Source organism: Nothoprocta perdicaria, unplaced genomic scaffold, assembly GCF_003342845.1.
Source record: "Nothoprocta perdicaria isolate Ctin4 unplaced genomic scaffold, notPer1 scaffold_160, whole genome shotgun sequence".
Classification (NCBI taxonomy): Eukaryota; Metazoa; Chordata; class Aves; order Tinamiformes; family Tinamidae; genus Nothoprocta; species Nothoprocta perdicaria.
Genome location: NW_020454761.1, coordinates 471,955 through 497,809, shown reverse-complemented (window position 1 = coordinate 497,809; position 25,855 = coordinate 471,955). Strand labels below are relative to the sequence as shown.

General features: G+C 39.7%; 2 protein-coding genes across 3 annotated transcripts in view; one reads left to right on the top strand and one right to left on the bottom strand.

Annotated features, from left to right (window-relative positions):
* PLXNC1 (plexin C1) overlaps positions 1-1,565 on the top strand; it is a 70,200-nt gene extending 68,635 nt beyond the window's left edge. The window contains exon 32 of the mRNA XM_026035532.1: positions 335-1,565. Within this exon, the coding sequence (XP_025891317.1) occupies positions 335-439 (105 nt within the window). The 3' untranslated portion in view covers positions 440-1,565. The remainder of the gene's footprint in view (positions 1-334) is intronic.
* Positions 1,566-4,605: 3,040 nt separating this feature from the next.
* On the bottom strand, positions 4,606-25,855 carry CEP83 (centrosomal protein 83). Of its 2 annotated transcripts, XM_026035544.1 has the most exons (17): positions 25,825-25,844; positions 24,566-24,604; positions 22,437-22,694; positions 21,949-22,099; positions 20,119-20,211; positions 19,675-19,806; positions 16,241-16,492; positions 15,563-15,694; positions 13,020-13,134; positions 11,181-11,325; positions 10,892-11,041; positions 10,179-10,254; positions 8,921-9,078; positions 7,107-7,236; positions 6,488-6,591; positions 5,569-5,746; positions 4,606-4,925 (listed from the first exon to the last, which is right to left on the bottom strand). In XM_026035544.1, exons 3-17 carry the CDS (start codon positions 22,583-22,585, stop codon positions 4,755-4,757), a joined length of 2,136 nt encoding a protein of 711 aa, XP_025891329.1. In that variant the 5' UTR covers positions 22,586-22,694; positions 24,566-24,604; positions 25,825-25,844; the 3' UTR covers positions 4,606-4,754. The 2 variants fall into 2 exon arrangements, with proteins under 2 accessions (XP_025891329.1, XP_025891328.1); XM_026035543.1 differs by lacking the exons at positions 4,606-4,925; positions 5,569-5,746; positions 6,488-6,591; ... (1 more) ...; positions 8,921-9,078; positions 10,179-10,254 and having other exon boundaries at positions 10,962-11,041; positions 11,276-11,325; positions 25,825-25,855.

Genomic DNA, 25,855 nt, shown 5'->3' with positions numbered 1-25,855 from the left:
GGCTCGCCGGGCCAGCCAGGCCGCGCAGGCGCCCGCGGGCCCCGGCCCTGCCCCACCATTCCTGTGCGGGACCTTGCTTGTTTCTTCGACGCGGCTTTGTCTTTCTTCTGTAGACATGTATAGATATATTTTTAGAAGGGTTGCAAGTCCTGTAATCACAGAAGTCACTTRCAAAGAAAACTGTAAAAATAGTTAAAGTCAGGAAAAAAAAATGTTTACGCACAGGCATGCATTTGGATGGGTTTGTCTGCCAGCATTTGTTTGAATGCAGAAAAAGGAGCAAGTAGCAAAAAAAGAAAAAGCACTAAAGAAAATATTCTCTAATTGTTAACAGATTGTCAGCAAACTCGAGCGTGAACGGGGGTTTGAAGAAGTCGAGAAGCAGCTCCAGCAAGTCAAGGCCTTATTTGACGAAAAGAAAAAGTGCAAATGGCTCTGAGYGGAGCCCTGACTCACAGCATCACTGTGGGGATTTCAAATAAGTGCTACTGCTCCCAAAACACGAACGAGTATTTGTACAGGGTCTGAAATATTTGGACACTTTTTCCCCGCTCCAACCATTCCAAGTAATCTCTGAGGCTGAGAATGAACTACGGGCAGGGTTGGATATTCCAGTTTGGGCAGGTAAAAGCGAAAGCGAGTCCAGCATTGGTGTAGCCGGCCTTTCTAGGCCTTTGAACACTTGCATCCTTGGTTCAAAAGCGACATCTAAGTAAGCTTTCCTCTTGCTTAAAACCACRCCTGCAGAACAGCCGCCAGCCCTGCTGCAAGTTCCGAGTTACGCATGCGAACTCGTAGGCCGCTTACCTCTTGGAGAGGGAACGCGGGTATTTGGCCACATCCTTTCAGCAGCCTTGGCGATCTGTGAGGATGAGCGCCGGCTTCAGAATGTGGGTCAGCTGCTTCCTTCCTTCCCAGGCACGCAGGCGTTGGTTCCTGTGTCTTTGAAGAAAACAAAACAAAAGCACCAAAGTGACACTTACAACAAGCTTACTTAGCAAAAAAAAAAAGGGGGGCAGTCTGGGGTTTGAAGCGTGAGTGCTGCCCGGCAGCGTTTCTCTCCCTGGCTTTAGGAGCTGCGTGTGCAGCACAGTGCAAAGCCAGCTGCTGTGTCGGGCACGGGGTTTCAGGAGAGGGCAGCCAGCTGGCCCCCAGCCTGTGTTTACATTTCTGCCCTTGGCCCTTGGAAGCTAGGGATGCCTCCCAGCACTTCCCGCTGCCGCCTCGGGGCTCCGCGGTGCTGGAGAGGCGGCCGGCGGCACCACCATGCGGGTGCGGGACATGCAGGCCCTGGCCCCAGCCCTGAGCGGGGCTCACACACCTAAAACCAGCACTTTCTTCATTTTTACACACCCCCGCCCCAGGAAGCAAAGGCTTCCTGAGAGGCTGGATTAATAGACTAGACGACCAAGAGGTCTGACAGAACCCGTGGCAGTCCTGCTGTTGGTTCAAGAGCCTGTGCTTGACCTGTAAGGACGGCTGGGCTTCCCAGAGCGCGTCCCTTGGGCCAGTGGTGGCCCCAGTGCTGCCGGGGCCCTCTGAGGGTGCTCGCGACRGGGCGGGCGGGTTGCAGCGGCTGCCGCGCAGAGAGCCGCGGATCCCGCCTGCCGCCAGGCGCCTGTGGAGGCCRGGGTCTGCCCTTGGATCTGCAGCGGGGTTTCGCAGCTTCCAGAAGCCACTGTCGGCCATGAGGTTGCCCTGCCACACGCCTAGGGGGAGCACAGCTCGACAAGGCGGCCGAGGCGGCCAGGCCCTGGCGTCTCCATCACCCCGGCTGGTGGTCGGGGAGCACCGGCCGCGCGGCCCCAGAGCGGCCACAATCGCCGCTCGGACGCAGCCCGGCCCCCTCAGCAGCTGCCCTGGGCCGCACGCCTCGTGCCTCGGCACCGCAGCCAGGGCAGCCGCCAAGGCAGCCCACGATGGCTCGTGTTGTACTGTGGTGTTTTTTTAATTTTATTTTACGAATTCAAGTGTTAGGCTTGATGCTGAGTTTACACTTTATACCCGACGGAATGTATGGTTTTGGTGGGAAGCTGTGCTAGAGCGGCGCAGAGCTCGCGGCCCAAGAGAAGCGCCGTGGGCCCCGGCCCCCGGGGCGGTGCGGCCGAAGCCAAGGGCTGTCCTTGCAGCGCCCTTCCCCGACCCTTTGCCAGCAGCGTAAGGAGGGAAACAAAAGCACAGTAACTCAGAGCACAGCATGGGCGCGCGCAGCTCTCGCGCCCTGGGCCGGCGGGCGGCTCCCTTCCGATGCAGGTGGTTGCTGGTGGCGTAATTGAAGGAAATGTGATGGTTTTGTTCAACAGTAACCTTCTGTACAGGCGGAAAAGTAAACATTCCTCCTTGAAAAAGTTGTAAGATATAATCTGTTTGAGTGGGTCAGCTCCTGTGAACCTCACTGTGTGTGTTTCTACGACAAGAAAAACTAAATCCCAGTCCCGTTTGTATTTGTACTACTGCTTGTTTGCTACAGTAGCTTCAATGGTTTCTAGAGGTGTAAGTATGTGTTAAAGCAGGTAGCGTAGCTCTAGCCTACAGCCCGGCGTAGGATGTAACGCCTTTTTTCAGGTGTCCTAACCAGTTTCGCTCTGTTCGTCAGTTGTTTGAAGTCATGCTGGGACGTTGCAACGTGTGAAGTGGATCTCACGAAGTGATGTGGAGTTTAATTCAGTGACTGTAGCTCTTCGGGTAGGTTTTGGTCAGCACACAAGACTGTCGGCATTTACACCCACACTAGTTGCAGCCCGCTGCGCCTTGGTACGCGGAGAAAAAAAGAGAAAAGACCAATCTGACTGAAGCTGCGTAGTGACAACCCAATGATCCTGATGTTTTCTGAAGTGAAAACCAACTTCTCTAACTTATTTTTACATGTTTACAGGCAAACTGCTATTGCAAACAGTATCTTTTCTAACACTAGCTTACAGAGCATTATTTTGCCGTCATCTAGTGTAAAGTCAACTCCTACTAACGTGTAAAGCTTGTTCCTGTTGTACAGAAGTTACCTGTTGTTTAAAATGAATGGTTTAAAAAAAAGTGCAAATGGGAAAGTACGTGTCAGTGTTTGTATGGGTCCCTTCAGAATAAAATGCGTTGGAAGGCACTGGAGCAGGAGTGGGATGTCCGTCTCGTGGGACGGGGCCCAGGCGCTGCCCTGCGCGCAGCTCCGTGCCCTGTACTGCCAGCCCCACGCGGGGCTGAAGRCGGCGAGGGCAGAGGGGAGGCAGCAGCATCGGGAGCCTGGAACAAGGGCTCTCATCCCTGGCTGTGGAGTCTCCTTCTCTGCAGATCTTCCCAACCTGCCTGCCTGCCACCCTGGGTGTCCCTGCTGGAGCAGGGGGGCTGGACTAGGTGAGCTCTAGAGGTCTCTTCCAACCTCAGCCCTTCYGTGATTGCAGAAAAATTGCAGAAAAATAGCCTTTTTCTGCAATCACAGAAGGGCTGAGGTTGGAAGAGACCYCTAGAGACCACCTAGTCCAGCCCCCTGCAACAAGCAGCAGGTTCCACAGAAAGCCCCAGTTAGTTTTCCCCTTCCCTGCCATACACAGAGGTCTTGCTGAACAGCACCTAACCAGTGCTTGGGCACAAATAAGGGGCTGTTGGCACCTCTCRCCACGTGCTGGTACACTGAGCATCAACGAACGGCACATTTGGCAGCGCTAGCTCACATGCACATAGTTCCGTTTGCTAGATTAATTCTCCAGGAGAGATTTGAAATGGCTTCCATTACTTCTAATAGTTCCAGCCTTAATACACAATTTTCCTCGGAGGCCAATCCTAAAAACTCTCCCCAGAAAATACATCAGTATTTATACTTATCTACCGTATGGAAAACCAAAAATGTGGATGCCTGAGAACAAAGCAGAATCAATATTAATGCCAATGTCACCACATGTAATGTAGATACTCAGTTGTCTATTAGAACACTATTAAAAGAATATTGAATCAAGACATAAAAAAAAAAATCTTTTACACATTTCTGTTATAAACCGATAGTGAAGAAAAAAAGACAAAGGAGGTTTAAAATATATATAATTAAATCTTGAATAAATAGATTTCAATGTAGTTAAGTAAACAGACATTACAGTACCAACAAATACAAATTTACATTCACCAAATGTGAAGGCATTTTTTATACTTCATCTCTACTACATTATTTTAAGAGCCTAAYTATTGCTTCTTCCTGTTATAAAATAGTTGTAAAAATACAAGAGGCACGTTGTCAAGAACAGTAAATCACAATTTTCATCACTTTTTCAATTACATTTCATCCCATAGACACGTAATCACACAGATAATGTGCATGGAAACTTCAAAAATAAAAATCCAATGTGATAAGGCAACCTGGAAAACTCCAGTACAATAACTTCTACACTGAAGAGGTAAGAGGATATTATCAAAGGTGTTGTAGAAGATTTTTCCATAGAAGTTGACTTTATGTTTTAAATATCAGCAAAACCCAAACCTTGAAAGACATTCTTAAAAGATTTGTGCAAAAAGATTATTCTTTATGTTTTGACTTCTAGGTAATTTTATATAAGTTATTATAAAAGATTTCCAAAATGGAATTGCTCKGAGAATGCTTTTGTTTTGAATCATTTTTGAATCATTTGATAATTTACTGCTGTTATCAAAAATATATACAAAACTACGCAGGATAGGTTTTTGTGCTCTTCAGGCCCACAGAAGCATGGTTTGGGCAACATATTAAATAAAAAAAACACACGAGAGAAAGCTACCAGTAGGCAGAGTGGGCACGTTTACCCRGAGTGCTCACCCTGTGCCCCGTCTTCCTGGGCTCGCTGCATCCCGGCCACATCCCTGCGGGCGCCCAGGGCCGGTCCCAGCTCTTGTAGCTGTTTCCTTTGGGCCGCTTCCAGTTCCTCCAGCCGCCTGCGGAGCAGGGAGAGCTCCCTTTGGTGCTGCTCCTCCTTGAGATTAGCATTCAAAACAGAGAATACTGTTACATTTTGAACACCTACAAAGACCAAGCTAATACCCATTCTCAGTAGCAATTTTAAAATAAAATTGGGAAGTTCAAAATGCCCTTGTCCTTTAAAAGGTTTTTTCCATAGTTTTTGTGGTTGCTGTTCAGGCAGTTGTCACAAAGAGCATGGCTGAGAAACACGCTCGGGCATTCCTGCTTGGCACACCGAGCTGAGGCCTCGTCTCGCCCACCTAGGATCACGAAGTTCAGCCTAGTCAACCTTAGAGAGATTTTATCTCCCAAGAGCTCACTGAAATAAAGTGCCTTTAACCACACGAGGTATCAAAGGCAGCAATACTCTTTCTTACTAGTGAAAACACGGTCTGAAAAATAACACGATGGTACTTGCTCATCCAGAGGAAGCATCCAGAGGCCTCTCAAGAATACGGTGAAGTACTGAGAAGAGGGTTAAATCTGCCTGTTGGCAGTGTTSTGGAGCACTGTGCCCTTGTCTCTCAAGAACTCTTCAAGCAGGGAAGAGCACTGCAAGTGTTCCTGAAAGGTCACAGCCCCTGTGCAGAAACCAAATATTCCTTCCTCGAGACTAGGGCCTACTCCTGCCCTCCCACCCTCTTTGGCTGCATTACCTGAAGAAGGGGGAAGGAGACCTGAGGGCCAGGGGCCAAGGCAGAGGGCCCCGCGAGGGCTGCGCTGAGCGACGGTACGTCAGGGCTCAGGATTAAACTCCGGAATTCGTTGTGGCGGCGCTGCAAGTCCTTCAGTCTCTTCTGGAGGCGCGTGTGCTCCTCGTAGGAGACATTCTGCCTAGAAGTAAGAGATATGTTATTGATCAAGCACACAAGCACACCTCTCCGTAAGTGCTCTGCTGTTTACTACATCTCTAAAGGAACTGAAGGTACAAGATCTCCTTATATATTTCAGCCTCCATGTCTCTCTCAAAATCTCTCTTCACCTCAGGCTAACTGCTGTATTATGGATTAGAATGTATTCAGTAGATGGAAGAAATTAAGATTTTAATATCATTATCAGTAGTGTGTCACAGAGAACATGCTAAATTAGTTATTTGAATCAAGCTCTCCCCAGGTGTTCAGTGGAGGGAGAAAGCCAGGCTTTCCAAGAGGGCATTCGTCTGACTACTTGCAATTCTGAAGTCTTTTTATTTTGCATCTTCTGTTTATTTTCACGTAGTCTCCTTCCAGCTCTAACACTGCTTCTCTGTGGTCCTCCTTTTATTTTTTTATTTTTTTTAAATTTTGCCTATCTTTCTTCCTTTGCAGGGAGCCCTGCAACTACAATTATGTTGTCTTCAGGCTCCATTTTTCCCTGAAGAGACTGCTCTGCAGCTGTCTTGTGAACAACCACACAAACACAGCTGTCACAAATTTCTTCTTTGAATAGAGTCTAATGATGAAAATGCCAATAAATTGGACGTCAGTTACTAAACTAAGTGGCAGATACTTAATAAAATACTTATCCRTAAGTCTGATTTTGGACATTTGTTGCCTTCCAAAAAATATACAAGCTAAGAAAAAGCAAGGTTATTACCTGTTTAGCACCTGATTTTCTTTTTCTAGTTCTTCTATCTTGGCTTCCAAAAGCTCCARTTTCTCTTGCATCCTCCTGTGTTTATTATCATTGAGAGTCTTCCTCTGTCAAACAAGACATTTCTAATTAAGCCATGTAATACTTTGATATACTAGATCCTGTCAAAGTTTAATCTCTATTGCACATGCTCTCAAGCTGTGACACTTTATAGGATTTTCCTATTTTAACCAAAGGCTTATTGCATTTTATGAAGGTTCTGGAGCCCATGAGGGGAAATAGAACAAGAAAGATGAGAAATGGGYATCTTTTAGGCACAATCAAGATAAAGGAGACTGTCAAGGTATCTGAAACATCACCTTACTAAGTAATTAAGAGTCCACTTTTAAATTTAGCTATAGACGCACAAGAAAACCACACAAAATCCTTGATGACAGTTCAACAAAATTGTTGGCTATGATATTCTTTTACATATCCCTTCAGCCTATTTCTATGCTGATCTTGAGAAACCTGTTTATTATGTATAACAGATTGTAAATAAACCCTTACAAGAATTCTAGCTGCCCAACATAAACTGAGCTTTTCACACRCTGCATCCTTCACAAAGGAACAGTCAACCTGCCTTTTTTTGAGCCACGGCAGCCCGGCACAGCTTGTTCTTCACTTGGTTGTATTTCTCTTCTCTTTCTGYGATACGCTGAGTAAGTTCGTGCCTCTCCTCCAGCCATTCAATACGTTTGTATTCTAAAGTCCTTAGAAAAATCAAGCAAAGAGATTAGACAGAAGCAGCACTTCAGGTTATTTTATAGCTACTGAAATAGATGCTTATTTTTTACAACTCCTGACTTATATATTTGAAGCAGCAGATTTAAATTTGTTTGTGCTCAAGAGCCACCAGATTTGAACATATTTATCATCAGCATCATCAGCTGTGTTCAACTATGAGGGGTAAATTTTGAAAACAGATTCCCATAGCTACTTAATTGTAGACTGCTCCATTGCCACACAGAAATAAGAATTCTAAATTCAGATCAAATAATTATCTGGAATACAATGGTGACAACTAAAGCTTATGCCAGGCATCTGTTGTCAGAAGAACGGACAGCAATCTTCTTTATTTAGAAAATAAGATATAAAAAGAAGTTGTTGCCATACGTGGCCTACTGCTGCTTTGGATTAGAGGAGCACGAGCCTGACTCAAGTGTGTTGAGCAGAGCACGCACCGAGACCRCACAGAGCTCCCCCTGACAAGGTCCGTAGCCAACAAACCAGCTGAATGCAGAGCATCAGCAACCAAACCCAGAGCTGCTCTGGAACTTTGCATGGTTAAAAGAGCCTAGAATTAGTCTGTATTCTTTGCCATATCACTTGCAAAGGACACAGTTTCTCTTTATTGTCCGGGCTACCTGCATTGTGTCCAAGTAAGGAAGAAAGAACTSGCTATATCTTAAAGTATATTCCTGTATAAAAAAAATCATATTATGAGATTCTGTGTAGCTTCTAAGAAACCTGCTCTAGGGAGTGGTGTCAGTGCCTCTGTACCACTCTGCTCTTGGCTGATGCAACAAATGAATTTCAACAGCTGAATTTTCTATGTGGTTCCAGTGCAATAATTTGTTCAATTACTAAACTGAAAAGCAACACTTASATTAATGATGTCAGTGCAGCCAGGTTTATCATAGCAGGAGCACTTTGTAGTGAAGGCAAAATTAAAATGAAAAAAGCCATATTACATCTCATGAAAGTTCTCTGCATGATCTGGGATGTGGACCGTCTTAAAAATCCACCACACACAGCAATCCAGTAAAACTTAAGCATATGTTTGCTTATTTTGCTATGAAACCCTAAATAGACACTTCAGGCTAACAGACAAAGGCATCTTTAACTTCCGGGCAAGTGTTCCTTACCAGGGTCTTGAACAGTATTTGGTTGCCATCAGCATTTATTACCATATTCTGACTGTATATCATAAAGTTCACACAATAATGAAAAGACTATAAAAAAAATTGATCATTAAATTGATTAGATTTTTCACTTAATGGGAGCAACTTAATAATGCCCCAAGAAGCCTTTAGGTGGTTCATATCAACTAAAAGGATCTAGTGAAAGGGGGCTTGGTCCCTAAAACCTTTTCAAAGCAGAATACTACACACTTTTCTTTCTCCTTTATGTTAAACACGCGAGCTGTGTGTACTCTTACAAAATGGGCAATAGAAGTTTGGCATTCATTTCAACAGAAACAAGGCATTTTATAGACATCGCATATTGCCTCAAAGCATATACCGAACAGAAGGTAAAACCATTTTCTACAATTGGCCTAGATCAGGCCTGATTTGGGCTTTATTCAAAATTTACAATCTGCAGTTAGTGGATACATGAAAGGAATACAGCATCAGAAAAGACAAAAGAAAAACAAAAAAAGAAAGAAAAAAATACCTCTCTGTTTCCAGCTGAGCTCTTTCTGCTTGACTCCTTGCATTTTGACAGTCTTGTTTCAACCTTTCTACCATTTCTTTCAGTTTTTGATTAGAATCCAGCAAATCATTTTCCGACTGAGAAAGTGAGGCAACTTGGAGCTGCAACTCCTGAATTTGCTACAAAGAAAAAACAAAAAAAACAAAACAAAACAAAAGCAAGTTTTCATTTGAGAAGATAAATGAATAATTACCAACTAATTCAGAGAAACTAGGTTTTGATTAGCCTTTATTATGTGCTCTGTTTCTCCTTAGCCTCTCCAGAAGCTTTACGGTAAATCACCAGACAAGGAAAGCATTTTCTGTKGGGGTTAAAATGAGGAAAGGGAGGCACAAGTCATGAGCCTCTGATATATCTTGCAGGACCTAAGGTATCCTAGTCCTAGAGCTATGGAGAACTAGAGGATCAGAGAGAGCTGCTGAGCTTTGGAGCTGCACAGACTCTTTCCTCTCACACTGYTGGCTCCAGCTGGGGGACAGCCCTGTGGCTGAAACAGTTGCTTTGCAAGAGCAAGTAGCTTCTAAGAAGAGTCTTGCAAGTCGACAACGCCACAGTTAGCACATAGAGATGATGACTTTTCCTTTCTTTCTCCCTCTGCACGTGTGCACTCACAGATGCTCTATCTCCTGCTTTCTGGAGAAAGTTACATTGACTTGAGTTTCAAGTGCATACAGCTTGTGCTGCAGGCTTCTTTGATGTACAGCTATGTTCTTACTTACTAACCAACAGTTTAGGCAAGCAGGAGTTAAGAGAATAAGGCTTTATTTCCAACACTGTCATCGATTCACTTTGCAATGGAAATACACCTCTTCAGACTAGTTTATTCATTTATGAAACAACTGTTGAGCRCTTGAGGAACCTCAGATGAGCGGCGCAGTCTAAATGCAAAGCATTAACTAGAAACAGCTTATGAATCTCCATGGCAACTGAATCTCCAGTTAAATAGTGCATAACCATGCTCGATATACCAGTCTATAAACATCCYGCTTTGAAAGCCTCGCTACACACAAAATGCATGCAGCAAAAGCTGTAATCCATTTACACAGGTCTAGAAAGCATATGCGATTTCTAAGGTTTTTTTTTTTCCACATAAATATCTGTTGCCTATATATTGTTTCTCAAGAAGAAAAGCCTCAAAAATTCCATCTAATCTTCAAAYGCTGGACTTGGGCAAAGATGGAATTTCTCTATAAAGCATTACAATGCAGTAAACCCTTACCTGTTTTAGATCAGCAGCTTCTGTTTTCTTCTCTTCCAGCTCCTCTGTTTGAATAGCTTGCTGTTGAATTTTTAATCTAAAATTAGATAAAAATAAGGATGTTGTATACAATACAGCTGTTAGAAATGTGGACACTTTGCCCGACAATAGAAGATATTGTATAAATATTCATCAGTCTTTCAATTTACTAAACAATGATTTAAAGGGTGCTTTTTATTGATAACTAGAATTCATATTGGTGAAAGAAATATGTTGATTTGTTTGCTGTTGGAATACAATTTTCTTTACCATGCCATTTATACGAAGGTCAGTGTAATAAAAAGAGCAAAACAACTTCACTGAGTACTCTAATAACCAACTCAAAAAGAGAACCTATTTCAGTCATGGTTTACCAGTTACTGATGTTACTCCACTGTGGGAAAACAAAAATAGTTTACAGTAATGCTAGGCTACGCCAGGAACCACTATGGAGTGGATTTCATTGTAAATTTCTTTAAAATGCTTATTAAAAGCAAAAAGGTTTTCTTTAAAACTCCTAAAATTTAATACTTCTATAAAAACAGCGTATTTTTTTCTTTTGSAGAGAAAGAAAACATTTACTATAATGCACATTTATTTACCTATAAATAATAATTCTCTATACTGAAAGCTGTAAAGAGTTCAGGAGACTGGCCTTTGTGAAATTTGTGTTAAGGTCAGAAAAGCCACGTTACCGCAGTCGCTGAAGTTCCTTCTTGCTAGATTCTTCAGCCATCTGTACAACACGCAGCTTCTCCTCATACTGATCCTTTTCAGATTGCCTCCAAGTATCTTGTTCAGCTTTCATCTTCTCTAGATCAGCTAATCTGTTCTCAAGTTCCAACCTGACACAGCATTCAACATTCACACAAAAGCCAACGTCAAATGCCAACAAAAGTGTTTAGCTGCTGAGAATATTTAAATAAGTTACTCAAAAGAGTCTTCCCCAGCCCTTTTAGAATTTGAGCAATAAGTCAAACATACTTTTCATCCTGTAATACTGCAATTTTTTCAAAAACTTCCTCTTTGGCAGCCTGCACTTTACGAATTAGCTCTCGATCCTTTTCAACTAAGAGTACCTTATGACGGTCAACAGCTGCTTTAAGAATTTCATTGTCTGATAACAAACCTGAATTAAAAAAAAATACATATATAGTGTCATGATTGTTACCAACATGAGGATATACAGTATTATAACAACATTATACACTAGTAGGAGAGAGCTGAAATTCACAATCCATATTCCAACATGAGAGGGAAACAAACCTAATAGATTAGGCCTTTTTAATCTAACAGCAACATGTCAGTAAACTTTGGAAAAGCAACTATTATGTGGGATTCTCTGGCTAGACAGGCTTCTTTAAGAAATGCAAAATAAACGATTGGTATTATTTAAAGTCCAGAGCAATTTCTGCTAAGCAGTTGTGCCTGGATATAAATGTTCTACTATAACTATGACAGACAGACAGAAAATGTATTATTTTCACAGAAGAAGAGATGAAGTTTATGGAAACAAATGACCAGTCAGCTAGTGACACTGCAGCAATCTGCAGTTTCTACAGCAGGTCTACAGCAATCTCCCATTTTCACCCAGTCAGTTTAGATGCAGTGAAAATGTTAAAAGCACAAATAATGTTTACACATAACATTGGTTACAGATTTGGGGGATTGTACCACCATTAAAAATAAAAAACAAACAAAAACACTCCACAAACTTGAGAAAACATACACAATGAGAAATCCTACCAAATGAAGCAATTCTAGAAGTTGTGCCTCCACAGACAAGAATACAGGAATTAAAGATTTAAAAAAAAAAAAAAAAAAAAAAAAAAAAAAAAAGGCTTGGCTTCTGTGCTCACTGACCAACAGAAAAACAAAACACTCTATAGCAGTGACTGCTGGTTATTTTGTTATTTTGCTAATTCAGTGATATAAACCAGATTCCACCAGAATTTAAGTTAGCTTACARGCAGATGATTTTGTGAAATTTAAAATCTTATTTGCATCTAGTTTCAGATTTTTTCTGCTCCAACATTTTTAGTTTGCAAGATACTACAAGAGCATGTTGTCAATACAGAAATCGACTTTTTTAGATGTTCTCAGGAAACTAAGTATTTCAGCATGTGAACAAAAGCAACTGCTCCTGGAAGATGACAGTACTATTTACATGTTAGGGCATAGACTGGCACATTGAAAACAGTGCACCTAGAAGTTGTGTGCTGATTTAAATCACCAGCATATAACTAGTATCAGAATACCAGTTTCACTCTGGAAGGTTATTTCAGATTGCCTACAGGCTCAGATTTGAATTAGGAAGCCTACACCACTGCCTGTTTTATTTCAAGAGTGATCTAAAATCTATATTTTGTTYCACATGAGCATCTTACTTGACTGTCCGGTTCATGGATACAAAAATCAGTCACAGACTGGTTGAGGTTGGAAGGGACCTCTAGAGATCATCTAGTCTAACCCCCCTGCACACGCAGGGACACCTAGAGAAAATCAGAGTACAAAATAACCACTGAAACCCTAGATATGTTAAAGTCTCAAGCAAAGTGAAAGACTAAAGAAAATTAACCTGTAAAATATATGATTTGAAAAAGATTATGTTCAAATTGTATCAGAAATTCACTAATTTATATTATTGCAAAATTTTCTCTAATTGTTCTTTACTRCCCTAGTAAGAATGAATTTTCAAATCTATCATCAGGACTACAAGTAGAGGTTAAGATTGCTGGGGGATGATTAGAGGAAAAATAAATGTAATATTGTTCTAGCTACAAGTTACAAAAGAAACCATTAGAAATTAATAGCACATTTTACCATCCATTTCGCTTTGAATTCTGTTCCGCTCTCTCTCTACCTCACTCTTTGTTCTTGCTGCCTCCAGTTTGACATTTGTTATTTCTAATTTATGTGAATGTTTAAGTTCTTCCACCTATGAATTAGAAAACAAAAACCAAATCAACCGAAAATAAAAGTATATATTTGCAGCTTTAATGAACATTTTTTTGATGTGCTGCTTCACTAAGAAAAACTTCTAAATGATGGCAACCTATGCTTATTTTACATATTCCTTTAAAAATATTTTTTATCCACTGTTTTCCTGAAAATCATTGCAGAATATCCACTTTGATAGGTCCCTTTAATGATCATGCAGACTCTGTACCACTAAAACTTTTTGAAGTGATATGATTCCTCAGATGATACTCAGTGCTACCACAAGTTTTCAGTAATTCCTCGAATCAGACACTGACAATTCATGAATAAACTGCCAGTCATTTTAAAATAAAGTTTTGCATATTCACAATTAAAAAAGAAATAGAAGTAATCAAATACAATATTGCATTACAAGAACCAGGTTGTCTAGTTACAGACATGTACTCCAAAGCAGCTAGTGATAACAAACTACAGAATGGAAATGTCATTCTTTTAAGAACACTTGGATATATGCAGAAACACACAGGATTGCCTATCAAAATTTTGTTTCCGAGCAAATACTGCACATTCTACATAATCAAGCTAGAAAAAAAGTTAGAGGTAATCTCCCAAAAGGGAAACAAGACAGCGATCTGCAAAACCACAGCATCAGTTATTTCTTTGAGTCATTGCCATTTGACAATATCCTGGAGTGCTACACTATCTCAAAATCCAGGTTATCATAGTTTTAAAGGGCCTTTTAAATCAAATACTTCTCTACAACTGTGACATGCACATCAAACTGCCTCATAAAAGCAGCAGTTAAGAACATCAAATTATCAAAGACAATTACTGCTTGCATGGAAACTTTCTATAGTTTAGGCATTTCTACACAGTAATTACACGGTCAATGAGAATTAAGTACCTAAAGGAAAGCACTTATAATGAAAATCCATTCACAGTGACAAATGTAATTACAACCTGCTAGCATATACAAGCGACAAAAGGTTAAGAATGACACAGTAGCTTATTAAGCAACTACACTGTGGATTTCGTTGCTTAAATATGAAGTTGAGAACATTCCAAGGCCACCTGCAGAATTTTAAGGTGGCTTTTTTAAGGCACAAAATCCAGAACATAAATGTGTCTACTAGTGCTCAGGAATCAGACTGAACTGGTACAGAAAAAGTGTCAGAGGAGATGGTGTTCAATAACTTGTTTCTACTTTTCCTCCCTTCAAAACATCACTGATGATTTTAATTTTCTCCTACTTCTGGAGGCAAGCAGAGAAGGTCAGGGAACATCATGTCCATACTGTGACCACCTATTACATTTATTCTAAGCGGTTACTGATAAAAAAGCCTTAACAAAAAAAAAAGGTTTTTAAGGAAGATACAAAGATGTTTTTTCTTTTTTATCCATTTATTATTCACACTCAACAAGTTAGACAGACTGTGAGCAGGTTTAGGTAGTATAGTTTAGGTGAGTAGGTAGTTATATCCTACACTTTCTATCCTAAATCTTACCGTAAACTAGACTYTCTTGGATTCAGGCCAAAAATTGAAATAGTCCACACACAGAGACTGCAAGAGTTGAGTACTGTAAAGCTTGTTTTGAATGACTTCTGAGACTGCTAGGAACTATGGAAGAAGTCAGAGCACTTTTCCTGTATTTCATCTTCTCTGGGGCCTATTATGCCGGTATTGACTGTCACAGCAATACAAAGTGCATATCTGTTTTGGTGGAAAGTATATTTAGAAATGCAGGAGAGTCAGTGTGGAGGTTAAAACAATTTGGCATTTGACTGGAAGTACAGGACCAAACTTGCTAAATTTACGGTCAGTTCAGAAATACCTGAAACCTTTCCAGAAGAGTGAGAAAACACAGGGGATTCAACTTGCTACCAGAGTGGGACAGAAACATTTCCAACAAAGCTACCCTGGCTTCAGCCCAAGCACAGTGTGACTACTGTGACTCTCCTGCTTCTAGCMGAGCCTAAAACTCAGCAGGTAACTCCAATGCCATTTGCTTTCCATTAGCAATGCAGCACATTCAGGGCAGACTTTTTACAGCCTCCAAAAGCCAGATCTCAAAGAAATATATACCTATATTTTTTCAAGTTCCATTGCACCATATGAAAGAGGAAAGGTTGTTTCCATCAAATAAGGCTATCCTCATGGAGCAATAAAAATATGAATGTAAATACATCTCCAAGCACTTTTCTGTTTGGAATAAATAATATCTCTAGAGATTGAAGTTATACCCTTTTTATTTCATTTTCTAGATTCTTATGCTTTTCCTGTAAAATCACATATTTTAAGTCTACCTACTGAAAATGGAAAAAAACTACTTCAATTCACAGCATAAAAAGTGTTATTTTATTCTTAATATAAAGGCAAAATAAGATAACAGGAAAAATGTATTTCAGATATGATAAAACCACTTACTTTAGCAGCTAATGAATTGACCTCGCGTTCAGATTTGTGAAGTTTGCTGGTTAAAAGAATGTTTTGCTCATGGCTCAGCTGCAGCTCTTTCTCAACGCGATCCACCTGTTGTTCAGCCGACTTCTTTTCCGCCTTGAAGAAAGAAAAGGTTGGTAAGGCTTCTGGAGCAGCGGATTCACCTGCATGGTCAACTTTCTGCCTTTCCAGACATTACTGCCATCATACATACAGCAAAATGCTTCTTTGCTAGACAGTGTGTTTCCAATAGAATAAAAGTATTTTAATCAAAAATAGCAGCTGGTTTTTTTTTTTTTTTTTTCCTAACATTGCTCATATACATCTTCAATTGAAGAGACTGGTAATCAAACTTTAAAAAGCAGCAAGTATTTTGATCAGTAAACTGCTGGGACCTAAACATATGTATGCAGTAAGCAGTACTCAAGATGTTATATGTTGGCCTGCACAGTTACAATAACTGAAAAGTTAACTTCTTGGATAGGAAAAAAATGTGATTACTGCTAGTATCTACTCAAGACCTTGAACTTTYGCAATTTTGTCTTTTCTTGAAGAACCAATGGCAAAATTAGCAGCAATTTCAGCAATGGTTTCATCAGGCCAARTGTTACTCTCATTACCCTCCACAAGGAGAGAAAAGAACAAAAAAGAACACAATCTCACCTCTAGAGACCTGGCCATAGCCTGCATCTCAGCTAGCTGTCGAACTTGGACCCTTTGAACATTTTCTGCTTGTACACCACAGTTGTCTCTTTCCGCTCTTAGTTCTGCTACTTCTGCTTCCAAGCCTTTCACCTTCTGATGCAGTTGTGCCTTTTCTCTGGAGAGCACCTCCACGCGCTTACTGTCCCTCGTGGGATCAACGCTAAGCAGCTGATTATGGAGTTCTTCTTTATCTTTATCCAGCCTTGTTATCTGATAGTTGTTAATCAGAAAACAAAAACCTCTAAATTAGTTGGCTGCCAGACAGTAAAAAGCATTCTGGAAAAAAGAGCAATGTGCATTTAAAAATTAAGAAAGAAATGATATAYATGTTTGTTTTCCTTATTAGAATAGGGTAAATGAAAGGTTCATTCCTTAATGAYTTTTTTGCTTCAGTTCTCACTGATGAGGCCTGTCCTCAGGCCCTGCAGGTCCCTGAATCTCCTAACAGAGTTTGTGGGAGTGTTACCAACAGTAAAAGAAGATAGAGCTAGGGATCATTTAACTCACTTGGACATAGACAAATCTATGAGACTACACGGAATGTATCCAAGATACTGAAGGAGCTGGGTGCTGCCATTCAGAGATGGTAGAGAACACCTTGCAGAGGTCATGACAGGCAAGGAAAGTTCCTGATGGCTGGAAAAAGGGAGACATCACTCCCATCATCAAGAAAGGCAAGAAGGTCAAGAAAGTAGATCCAGGTAACTAGCAGTCCATGGCAAGTCTTCCTAGAAGCCACTTTGTAGCATACAAAAGACATGTCACTGGAAACAGGGCTTACTCCTTCATGGCTCATTCCTCGGCTTTCTGGAATGAAGTAGGTGGTGCTGTGGACAAGGAGAGGACAGTGAAAGTGGCATAGTTTGATTTTAGCTAGTTCTCTGATCCAGTCTCCTACTGRTCTCCTTAACTGCCAGCTTGATAAGAGATGAACTAGATATAAGGATGTCAGGYTCAAGAGCTGTGATTAGTGGTGCAAAGTCCAGTGGATAGAATGTAAAAACTAGGATCCCTCGGAGATCAGTAATGGGTCCCATACTGTTTGATGACTACATTAGTGACTAGGATGACAGGATGGAGCACACTCAAAAAATTGTAGATGACATCAAACTGGCATGAATGGTCAATATGCTGGAGGGCAGAGGTGCTATTCAGAGGGAACTAGCCAGTCTGGAAAAGTGGGCTGACTGGAACGTCTTGAGGTTCAACGAGAGCAAGGACAAAGTCATGTGTCTGGGATGGAGTAACCTGGTGCAGCAGCAGTAGCTGGGACCCACTGTCCAGGAAGCAGCTCCACAAGAAAGGATCTAGAGGGGCTAGAGACTGTCCTAGCACACAACAAGCTAAACACAAATCAGCAGCKTGATGCCCTTGCAGCAAAGAAGGTTAACCTGCATCCTGGGATGCACTGGAAGAAGCACAGCCAGCATGTCCCAAGAAGTGATCAGCACTTGTAAGACCATATTTGGAGTATTAAGCCCAGTAAAGGTCTGAACTTAATACTCATTGTCACACACCAAGCAGAAGGAAACCAAAATGGTCAGGGATTGGAGGTCAGCCTGAAAGAACCAGGCCTGTTCTGCTTGGAGGGACATGGCTTAAGGGAGACGTTACTGCCTTCTCCAATTACCTGGTCAGAGGATACAGAGAAGATGGATCTAGATTCTGCTTAGAGGTGATATGAAGAGAGGTAACAGACCCAAAGTTGGAATATGCCAATTAGATATTTAGGCTTTCTTTTTTCTTTAAATCTTGAGAGYGGTTAAATACTGGAAGAGGTTGCCAAGGAAGACTGTTAAATCCCCATTCTTGAAAATATTTATGATTTTACTGAACATAGCTCTAAGTAATCCAGTTCGATCTCTCCAGAGCGTTGGACTAGATCTATGAGGGTCTTCTCCAACCTCAACTATGATTCTACAATTCTACAGTTGCAATAGTATTCAAACTTACCAATAGCTCATGGATAGCATGATTTGCGCTATCTGGCAGAAGACTAAGCAATAAGAAATTTGCTGTTACAAGTTAGTAAAATAGACATGAACTAATCTTGAGATTGTAACTGATGAACATAGCCTAAATATACAGTGCTCAATATTTCAAAATAAGTTATATGGACTGAATATAAGGTGAGGATTAGTGATGAAAGAATGAGAAAGCAAGATCTGGAGGAGATTGAATTCTCTCAATATTTGGAAACTATATTCTGAACCCTGAATTGCACCACTGTGCTTTTAAAAGTTCCATTAACGACCTCTGGGGAAAAAAGCCAAATTCTACAGCAGAATCCCTCCAGTCCCTTTTACRCAGATATCCAGGAATTACTGCCCARCATGCCCAAGCCATGTGATGCTTCTGTAGTATCCCTGTGCCAAATGATGTGGGACGGTAAGAAGACTGCAAGAACTTGAACATTTCTCATATTCRGCTGTAGCTTGAGAAAGAGGAAATAGGACACATTGTGCCCTGGGCTCAAGGTAATCCCATCCTCTGCAACCGTGCTAGTCAGCAGCAGAATGAGCGTGAGTCCAACAAGGCCATGAGAGAGGCAGCCTGTAAAGCAGCACCCGAGGGGAGCTCTGAGAAGGAAGACTTCTGTTGTTAAAGTATTGCACTTGCGAATTTGGATTCATTTTGAAAGCAATGATTGCTTTTGATCTATGTTTGGACTAATACATTCAAATCTTGYATCTTGGGATGTGCTCCAAGACAAATACTTAAATGAAATATGCAAAGGATACATGCAATTTTCATATACACCTTTGCATATATTTAACACATATATAAACTTGCAGTTTTTAACCATACTTTTGCAAATCCAATTCTGAAACAAAAAACAAGAGTGACTTATCCAGAAATTAATATAAGTTAAAAATAATTACCAGAGTTTTCACTGTCCTTTTGACTACCACTGTCACAATCCAACGTAATTTCAAAATCTACCTTTGTATGGCATTTAGAATATCTTCTGTTGCTTTCCTGTTGGATTAGTTGCTACGTAAGTAATTTAAACTTCAAATTTACATCAGTTGATTAGGTAACCTATTAATTTCAGATTAGTGTACTATCTCAAACTGTATCTTAAATGTAATTTTTAAAAAAAGCATTTAAGCAAAGGCTGTCACTTATCAGAGGGGAAGTCTATACTTATTTATAGCAGTACAAACGATATTACAACATATCAGTCAACAAACCTACCGAGACAGCTTAATTCTCAAAGCATTTTTATGACTTAAGAGAAACAAAGACTACATGATAAAATTATGGCAAATTGACAGCATCTACGTTATGAAATKATGGCAAACTGACAGCGTCAAAGTAGCAACATTTTCACAATGTTCATGCAACTTTGTCATCAAATATACTTTAAGCTACYGTAACACTTCACATACCTCAGCCTCGTATTTTATTTTTTTCTCCTCCAAAATACGTGCATGTTCTTCCTTTTGGTGTTCAAATTCTGACTTTAGAAAGGTATTCTCATAACGAAGTTTGTTATATTCTGTTCTGTATTTTTCCACTTCCTAATTTAGACAATAAAACAAACAGACTCAATCACAAAAGAATTCTGATTTATTTCCTTCAACTGTTCATTCAGTGTTCCCATCACTTTCAAAGTTATACTTTTCAAAGGGCTTCCTCTTTCATCCTTTTTTGAGGTTTCAAGATTCACTACTAGAGAAACAGCACTGGACAGAACCAGAACACTGCCATGCTTTACTCGTCTCACCAATTTCAGTTTTAGTTTCATCATGTTCCTGTTCTGAGGAACAATTATAAATCGGTGGTCACTATCACTACTCTAAATGAACCAAAATTAAATGCTTATTACTTACATTGTCTAGCTTCTTGAGACGGTCTCTCATAGGAGATTCCAATTCCTGCTGTATTTGTGCTCTTAACAATTCCAATTTTTGAGGAGTTATCACCTTAAGAAAAAAAGGTTTCAGTAACTAGTCACATTCACCTATTTCTACCGAGACAAACAGTTAACAGTATTTCAAACATGATTTTAGGAAACTGGTTGAATTTTCTGTGTCCTTTTAATTTATTTTTTTCCAGTGATAGTTATAGCAGCAAAGAATGTGATCCTAGCTAACTAAATATGTTCTGGGAAGATAAAAGAAGCACTTAGAATGTCACATTTTGCTGACAGAACTAACAAAAATGTTGATGTAAATTGCCAAGGAATTTGTCTCCTTTTGAAGAAGGAGAAAAAAAAAATCATAAAAAGTAAAGAATTATTATCTGAAAAAACTTTTCAAATGGTAAATAACTCATTAGTATGAAACTGAATAATACCAAGTCAGTTCCTTGTAAAATTGTAAAACATAATATTTGCAGTGCATGCAAAGAAGGAAGAGGAAAAAAAGAAAAAAAAARARAAAAAAAAAARRRRAAAARSYWWYYYMAATATCTTCTTTCACATGCAAAGCAGTACCGACATGGTTCTAGGTTTGAAATGAAAGAGAGATGAGGAAAAGTTTCTTGCTTTTTTGTCAATACTACAACAAGGTATTTTTGTAATAGTCTTCAGTAGGGTCAATAACAGCAAATTAACTATCGAGAGAGGGCTTTTTTGATGGYGGTGTTTTGTTTCATTTTTAAAACATAGGCATACTTTGATAAGTTGTGACAGATCCTACTTTGCTCGGCATCCCTTATTTTTCCTCCATTCAGAGTCTAGGAATTGCCTCCATTCACCTGGGGATGCTTTATTAAATGCTGTATTTGTTCCCTAGGAACATTAGTTTATACAAACACTTCTAACAGAGCAGCAAGCAACATAAATGTTGGGTTTCTAATCATATCAGAATAACCACAATCTTTCCAGTTCTGAAAAGCTGATTTTATCCAAATATGCAAAGAGCTCATGTAAATACCAACTCCTGTAGAAGATAAAGAGTTCCTCAAAGAGAACACTACATATTTCTTTTGATAATAGAATGATCTTTAGAAAACTACACCTATAGCAGGTAACTGGCAGGAAACCTGCAAATAGATCGGAAAAAAGAATGAGCTCTTATTTTTAACTGAGTCACTGAAAAGCCATTGCTAGTTGTATCCAAAGTCTGCAGAAGTAAATAAATTCCCATACAGGGAATCTCAGATGATTTACAGGATTTGGAAAGCCATTCTCTGTAAAGTCGTCATTCATGAGTTGAAATCATTTAACCTAAATCTAGACACCTACATACTAACCAGTCACCTTCAGATCTCTCYGCAGGGAATCATAAACATGTCCTGCACTAGTTTAAAGAAACAAGCAATTATAGAAAACATCATCTAGGACATCTTAGACGTTATTTAAAAAAAAAAAAAAAGCCATGATGAAGAGACACCAATATCTATTTCTGCACTCACTAATGATAACACATTCAGGCGTGCAAGCTATCTACTCAAGCAGATGATTCTGCCTGTAACAGGACAGTATGAACCAACAGAACATTTTCTCAGAGACTGAGGGTCTGGCTATTAATGCAGAATACAAGAAATAAAAGATCGCTAGAGCAAGAAAAAAAATTAAAAAATATTAAAAAAAAATCGACCCACAATCACTCCAGAGAGATACATGTGTTCTTTATTCTACTAAATAAGGAGAAATAGAAGTGTGCCCTAATACAGCATTAAAGTTCATATTAAACTCTGCCAGTAACATATTTCACCTGCATCTTTAGTTCTTCCAGCTCTTGTGTTTTACTCAGCAACTCCTCTTGATATTCAGCAAGGAGAAGCTGAAATTTGTCATGTACAGTTTGTTTTTCAACTAACAACCGCTTCAGCTCATCTTGTGATTTTGTATATTCTTCCTGTAACCTGCAAGACAAAGTACAAATTTACTGTTATAAACTTMTTATTAACAAACTTACCATTATTATTTTTCCCTCTGAAAGTAGAACGGAATCTATCTAAATATCACTGCCTTGTAACACATTGAAAAGTGACACCATATTTGCAAAAATATCAAGTGTTTTGAAAACACTGCCTGACATGTATTAAGGCAGTTTGAACTTTTTTTTTTTTTTAAATGAGTAATACTCATTTCTGTCCTTAAATACAGAAATAGCTCACACACACAAAAAAGATGTTTTCACATAACATTTAGCTTCACCTTTAACAGCTAGAATGAAGAAACGTGCTTAAAATAACCTACCTCAAATGTTCTGCTTTTAGAGTTTGATAATTTGCTTTATGGTGTTCACATCGCATTTTTTCATCAATCAAAAGTTTTTGCAGCTCTTGTGCATTAGCGGTATCACCATTTCCAACCATAGGAGGCAGGAGGCCACCAAAAGTATCCATACTACAATGACTATTTGCGATGATTACTGAGAAGATGATAATTTATAACAAATCTATAACGGCATCCACTTTTTTTTTCTGATGATGACATCCCAGAAGATCAGGTCTCCTGATACAAACACAAGGACATATAATTAGTAATGAAGCATAGCCATAATTTTTGAATGACGTAACATACTGCTTTTGTTTCCAGTACAAGAACACTGCGTCTGGAAGGTTCCTCCTAGAAATGTCCTACTGAAAGGGCACCTCTTCTCTGTCCATTCTGCCTGCCCTGAAATTTGGTAGCCCTTGCAGAGCCACAGGGCAGATTTAATAAATGAGATTATTTAAATCAATACAAAATAAGCACAGGCACCTCAGATTGACAGATACATTAACTGTTATCTTTACTTTTGGTGTTCACCAAATCAAAATACAAAATCAAAGATACTTCCCTCTACACACCTTAAAAAACAATATTCTTGAGAAAAAAAATAAATAAATGGGAATGGAAGAGCAGAAACACAACCTGCTGTACTCTCAGTTCTAAACTGATGCAGGAGAGAAATAAGTGACAACTTTCACTGCTATCAAAAAGTCCACAGATTGTAAAATGTGACACACATCCTGTCATTTACACAAAAATTTCATGGAAAAGAAAAAAGAAAAAAAGAAAAGGAAAGAGCATARAAAAAAACTAGCTCACAAAATAGCTATTTCATCCTTCAAAAATCAACGTGGTGTTGATTTTTAACGTAATTAAGGAAATAAAGCTATTTTGGCTTGTGGGGACATCTTGTGGCAAGTTTCATGATCTGCATTCCCAGTAACAAATGTGAGAACTACAAAAAAAAAAAAAAATCAAAGACTTCATTACTTTATTAGCCTAGTTTCCCTGAATCTGTCAACAGCAACATAATATTTAATATACTTTCTTACAAATAAACAGATTATTTTTTCACATAAAATTAATAAGCTTCATTTTCAAACATAAAATAATTTCTGCTGGTGAGGTGAGAATTTTTAATACCATTTCAGGGCTACATAAGACATAAGCTACCAAGAATCTCTGCTGTGCTAATGACATACAATACTACCTCACAGTCAATGGCTAGACCTTAAACAACCTTCACAATTATATACTTCTAAAATTAGGTCTCCACCTATATTTTACAGAATCACAGAACGGTTGAGGTGGGAAGGGACCTCTAGAAATCATCTAGTCCAGTATTTGGCAGTTTTATYGCGTTACAAAATTGCAAGCCTGTGCGAGTTAGTACAAATTCATCTTTTGTCAGAATTCTAGACCTCTTTAAGTTCACTTTTTCCCCYTCCAGTCAGTGAACATCTTGTTAAATAATACAACTACTTGTCTGAAAGAATAAGAAGCTCAAATGAAGCACACAGCCTCCTGCAAGTGCCTCTTCAAACACTCAACCTTCCCAGCCCTGCTTAAGAGCCTACACAGAGCAAGTCTAGATAACAAACTAATGAGAAATGCAACCCAGTTTAACAGCTCACTGTCACCAGAAARGGGAGGTTCCACCCCTTTGTTCCATCCTCACTCCTAGAGCTAAGATCCTTCTGACAATTGATTTAGGTCAGAAATAGGTCAGATAACAGAAAATTAACCTAGCAAAAACCACTCAATAGTTTTGTGTGAGGTCAGYGAGTCAAGCTGGCTCATATTAAAATCCAACAAGCTCCAGAACAGGGAAAGCAGAGAATGGGAACTGGTTAGGGGAAAGAAACACAGAAGCAAATTAATGGCCAGAGGAGGAGCAAGACTTTCTCCTGTCAGGAGCAGAAAGCTGTTACATCATGAGCTCAGATGCTCATGAAACCATAGCATTGGATACAGTGTTTTTAGATAGAGTGAAACAAATCTTACCTTACATGACCATACAACACACTCAAGAAAAATCAGACTAGCCAAGAAGACCAAGCAAATCAAAACAAATACAAAATTATATATCACTTGAGAAACATAATATTTACCTATCATTACTTTAACAGTCCTCACTGTATCATCAGCACCTTAGAACAACCAAAATAATCATGATTTTAAAAAGAGAAATAGAACTTACATTAGGGGGAAAAAAATGAAAGGGAGACATGAAACCCTTCATTATAGGAGCTTCTATAATTTGGATATCACACAGGTAACAGGAAATAACACAGGGAAAGTAAATATTCAGTGCTTTTGAACACATAAATGYGGAACTTTTGGAGAACATCTTTATGATTCATATGTCATAGGATACATCAATCTCACTTCAGCTACTTCCACTCCTTCCGCAGCAGCGTTCAAAGTACAAATTGCAACAACAATTAGCATGCGTTATATCAGTGTCCAGGACCTACATAGGGCCCAGTATCTGCCTTTCTGCTTCTRTTTTACATTAGAGACAGGATTTTTTTTTTCTTTTTACAGGTAGAACAACTGACAAACTTGTATCTTAACACAAGATGCAAATTTTTGCTTTTGTACACASCTAAAGCAAACTGATAGCAGTTGCAATGCTGCCAGATACAAACTGTTGAAACTAAAAGTTTGTATGSCAGCTACAGCTGATAACTCTCCTAATTGTATGTGAGAAGAAACAGGCAGGTATCGCATGCCAGTTATCCTCTTCCCTATACCATGACAAGTATCCTCCAAATACACACAACAAACCTTCGCTTATCGGAGTCTTTCAAAGTTTTATTCAGACCTACAGACAGTCTTGTCACAATAAGTTTGATACTTGACAACCAACACTCTTTCTTTTCTACAGACAAAGCATTTCACATTCCTAYTGAGATAGGACTCAGCAGGACTGAGATATTCAAATAAGGCACATATCACCTCAGTATATAGATCCCACAGTGTTCCAGCATGCTAGAAAATAAATATGCACCTTACACCTTTAGCATGGACAAGGAGCATGTGAGGCACAGTAAGTCACTGTGACATTTATGCTGTCAAATTTCCTTATGCATATAGAAGCTTTGCATTATGCTAACATGTACTGCTCACTAATGCCAGTACTACACTAATACAGGGGTCAAACACCCTAAAGTACAGAAAAATAACCAGCATCCTCAAACTGCACATGGATGAAGTCCATGGGTGGGAAATAAACGACACGAGAAGATACACGCAGAGTTGGCTCTTTCTGTTCACGAGCTCTGCTGTTTGTGCTGGGCAATCCCCAAAAGCCCAGGGGTCCCCAGCCCACTGCCTGCTCTCGAAGGTCGCCACAGTCGTTACTAACGGGCATGGACACACAGAAGGCAGCCACRCCG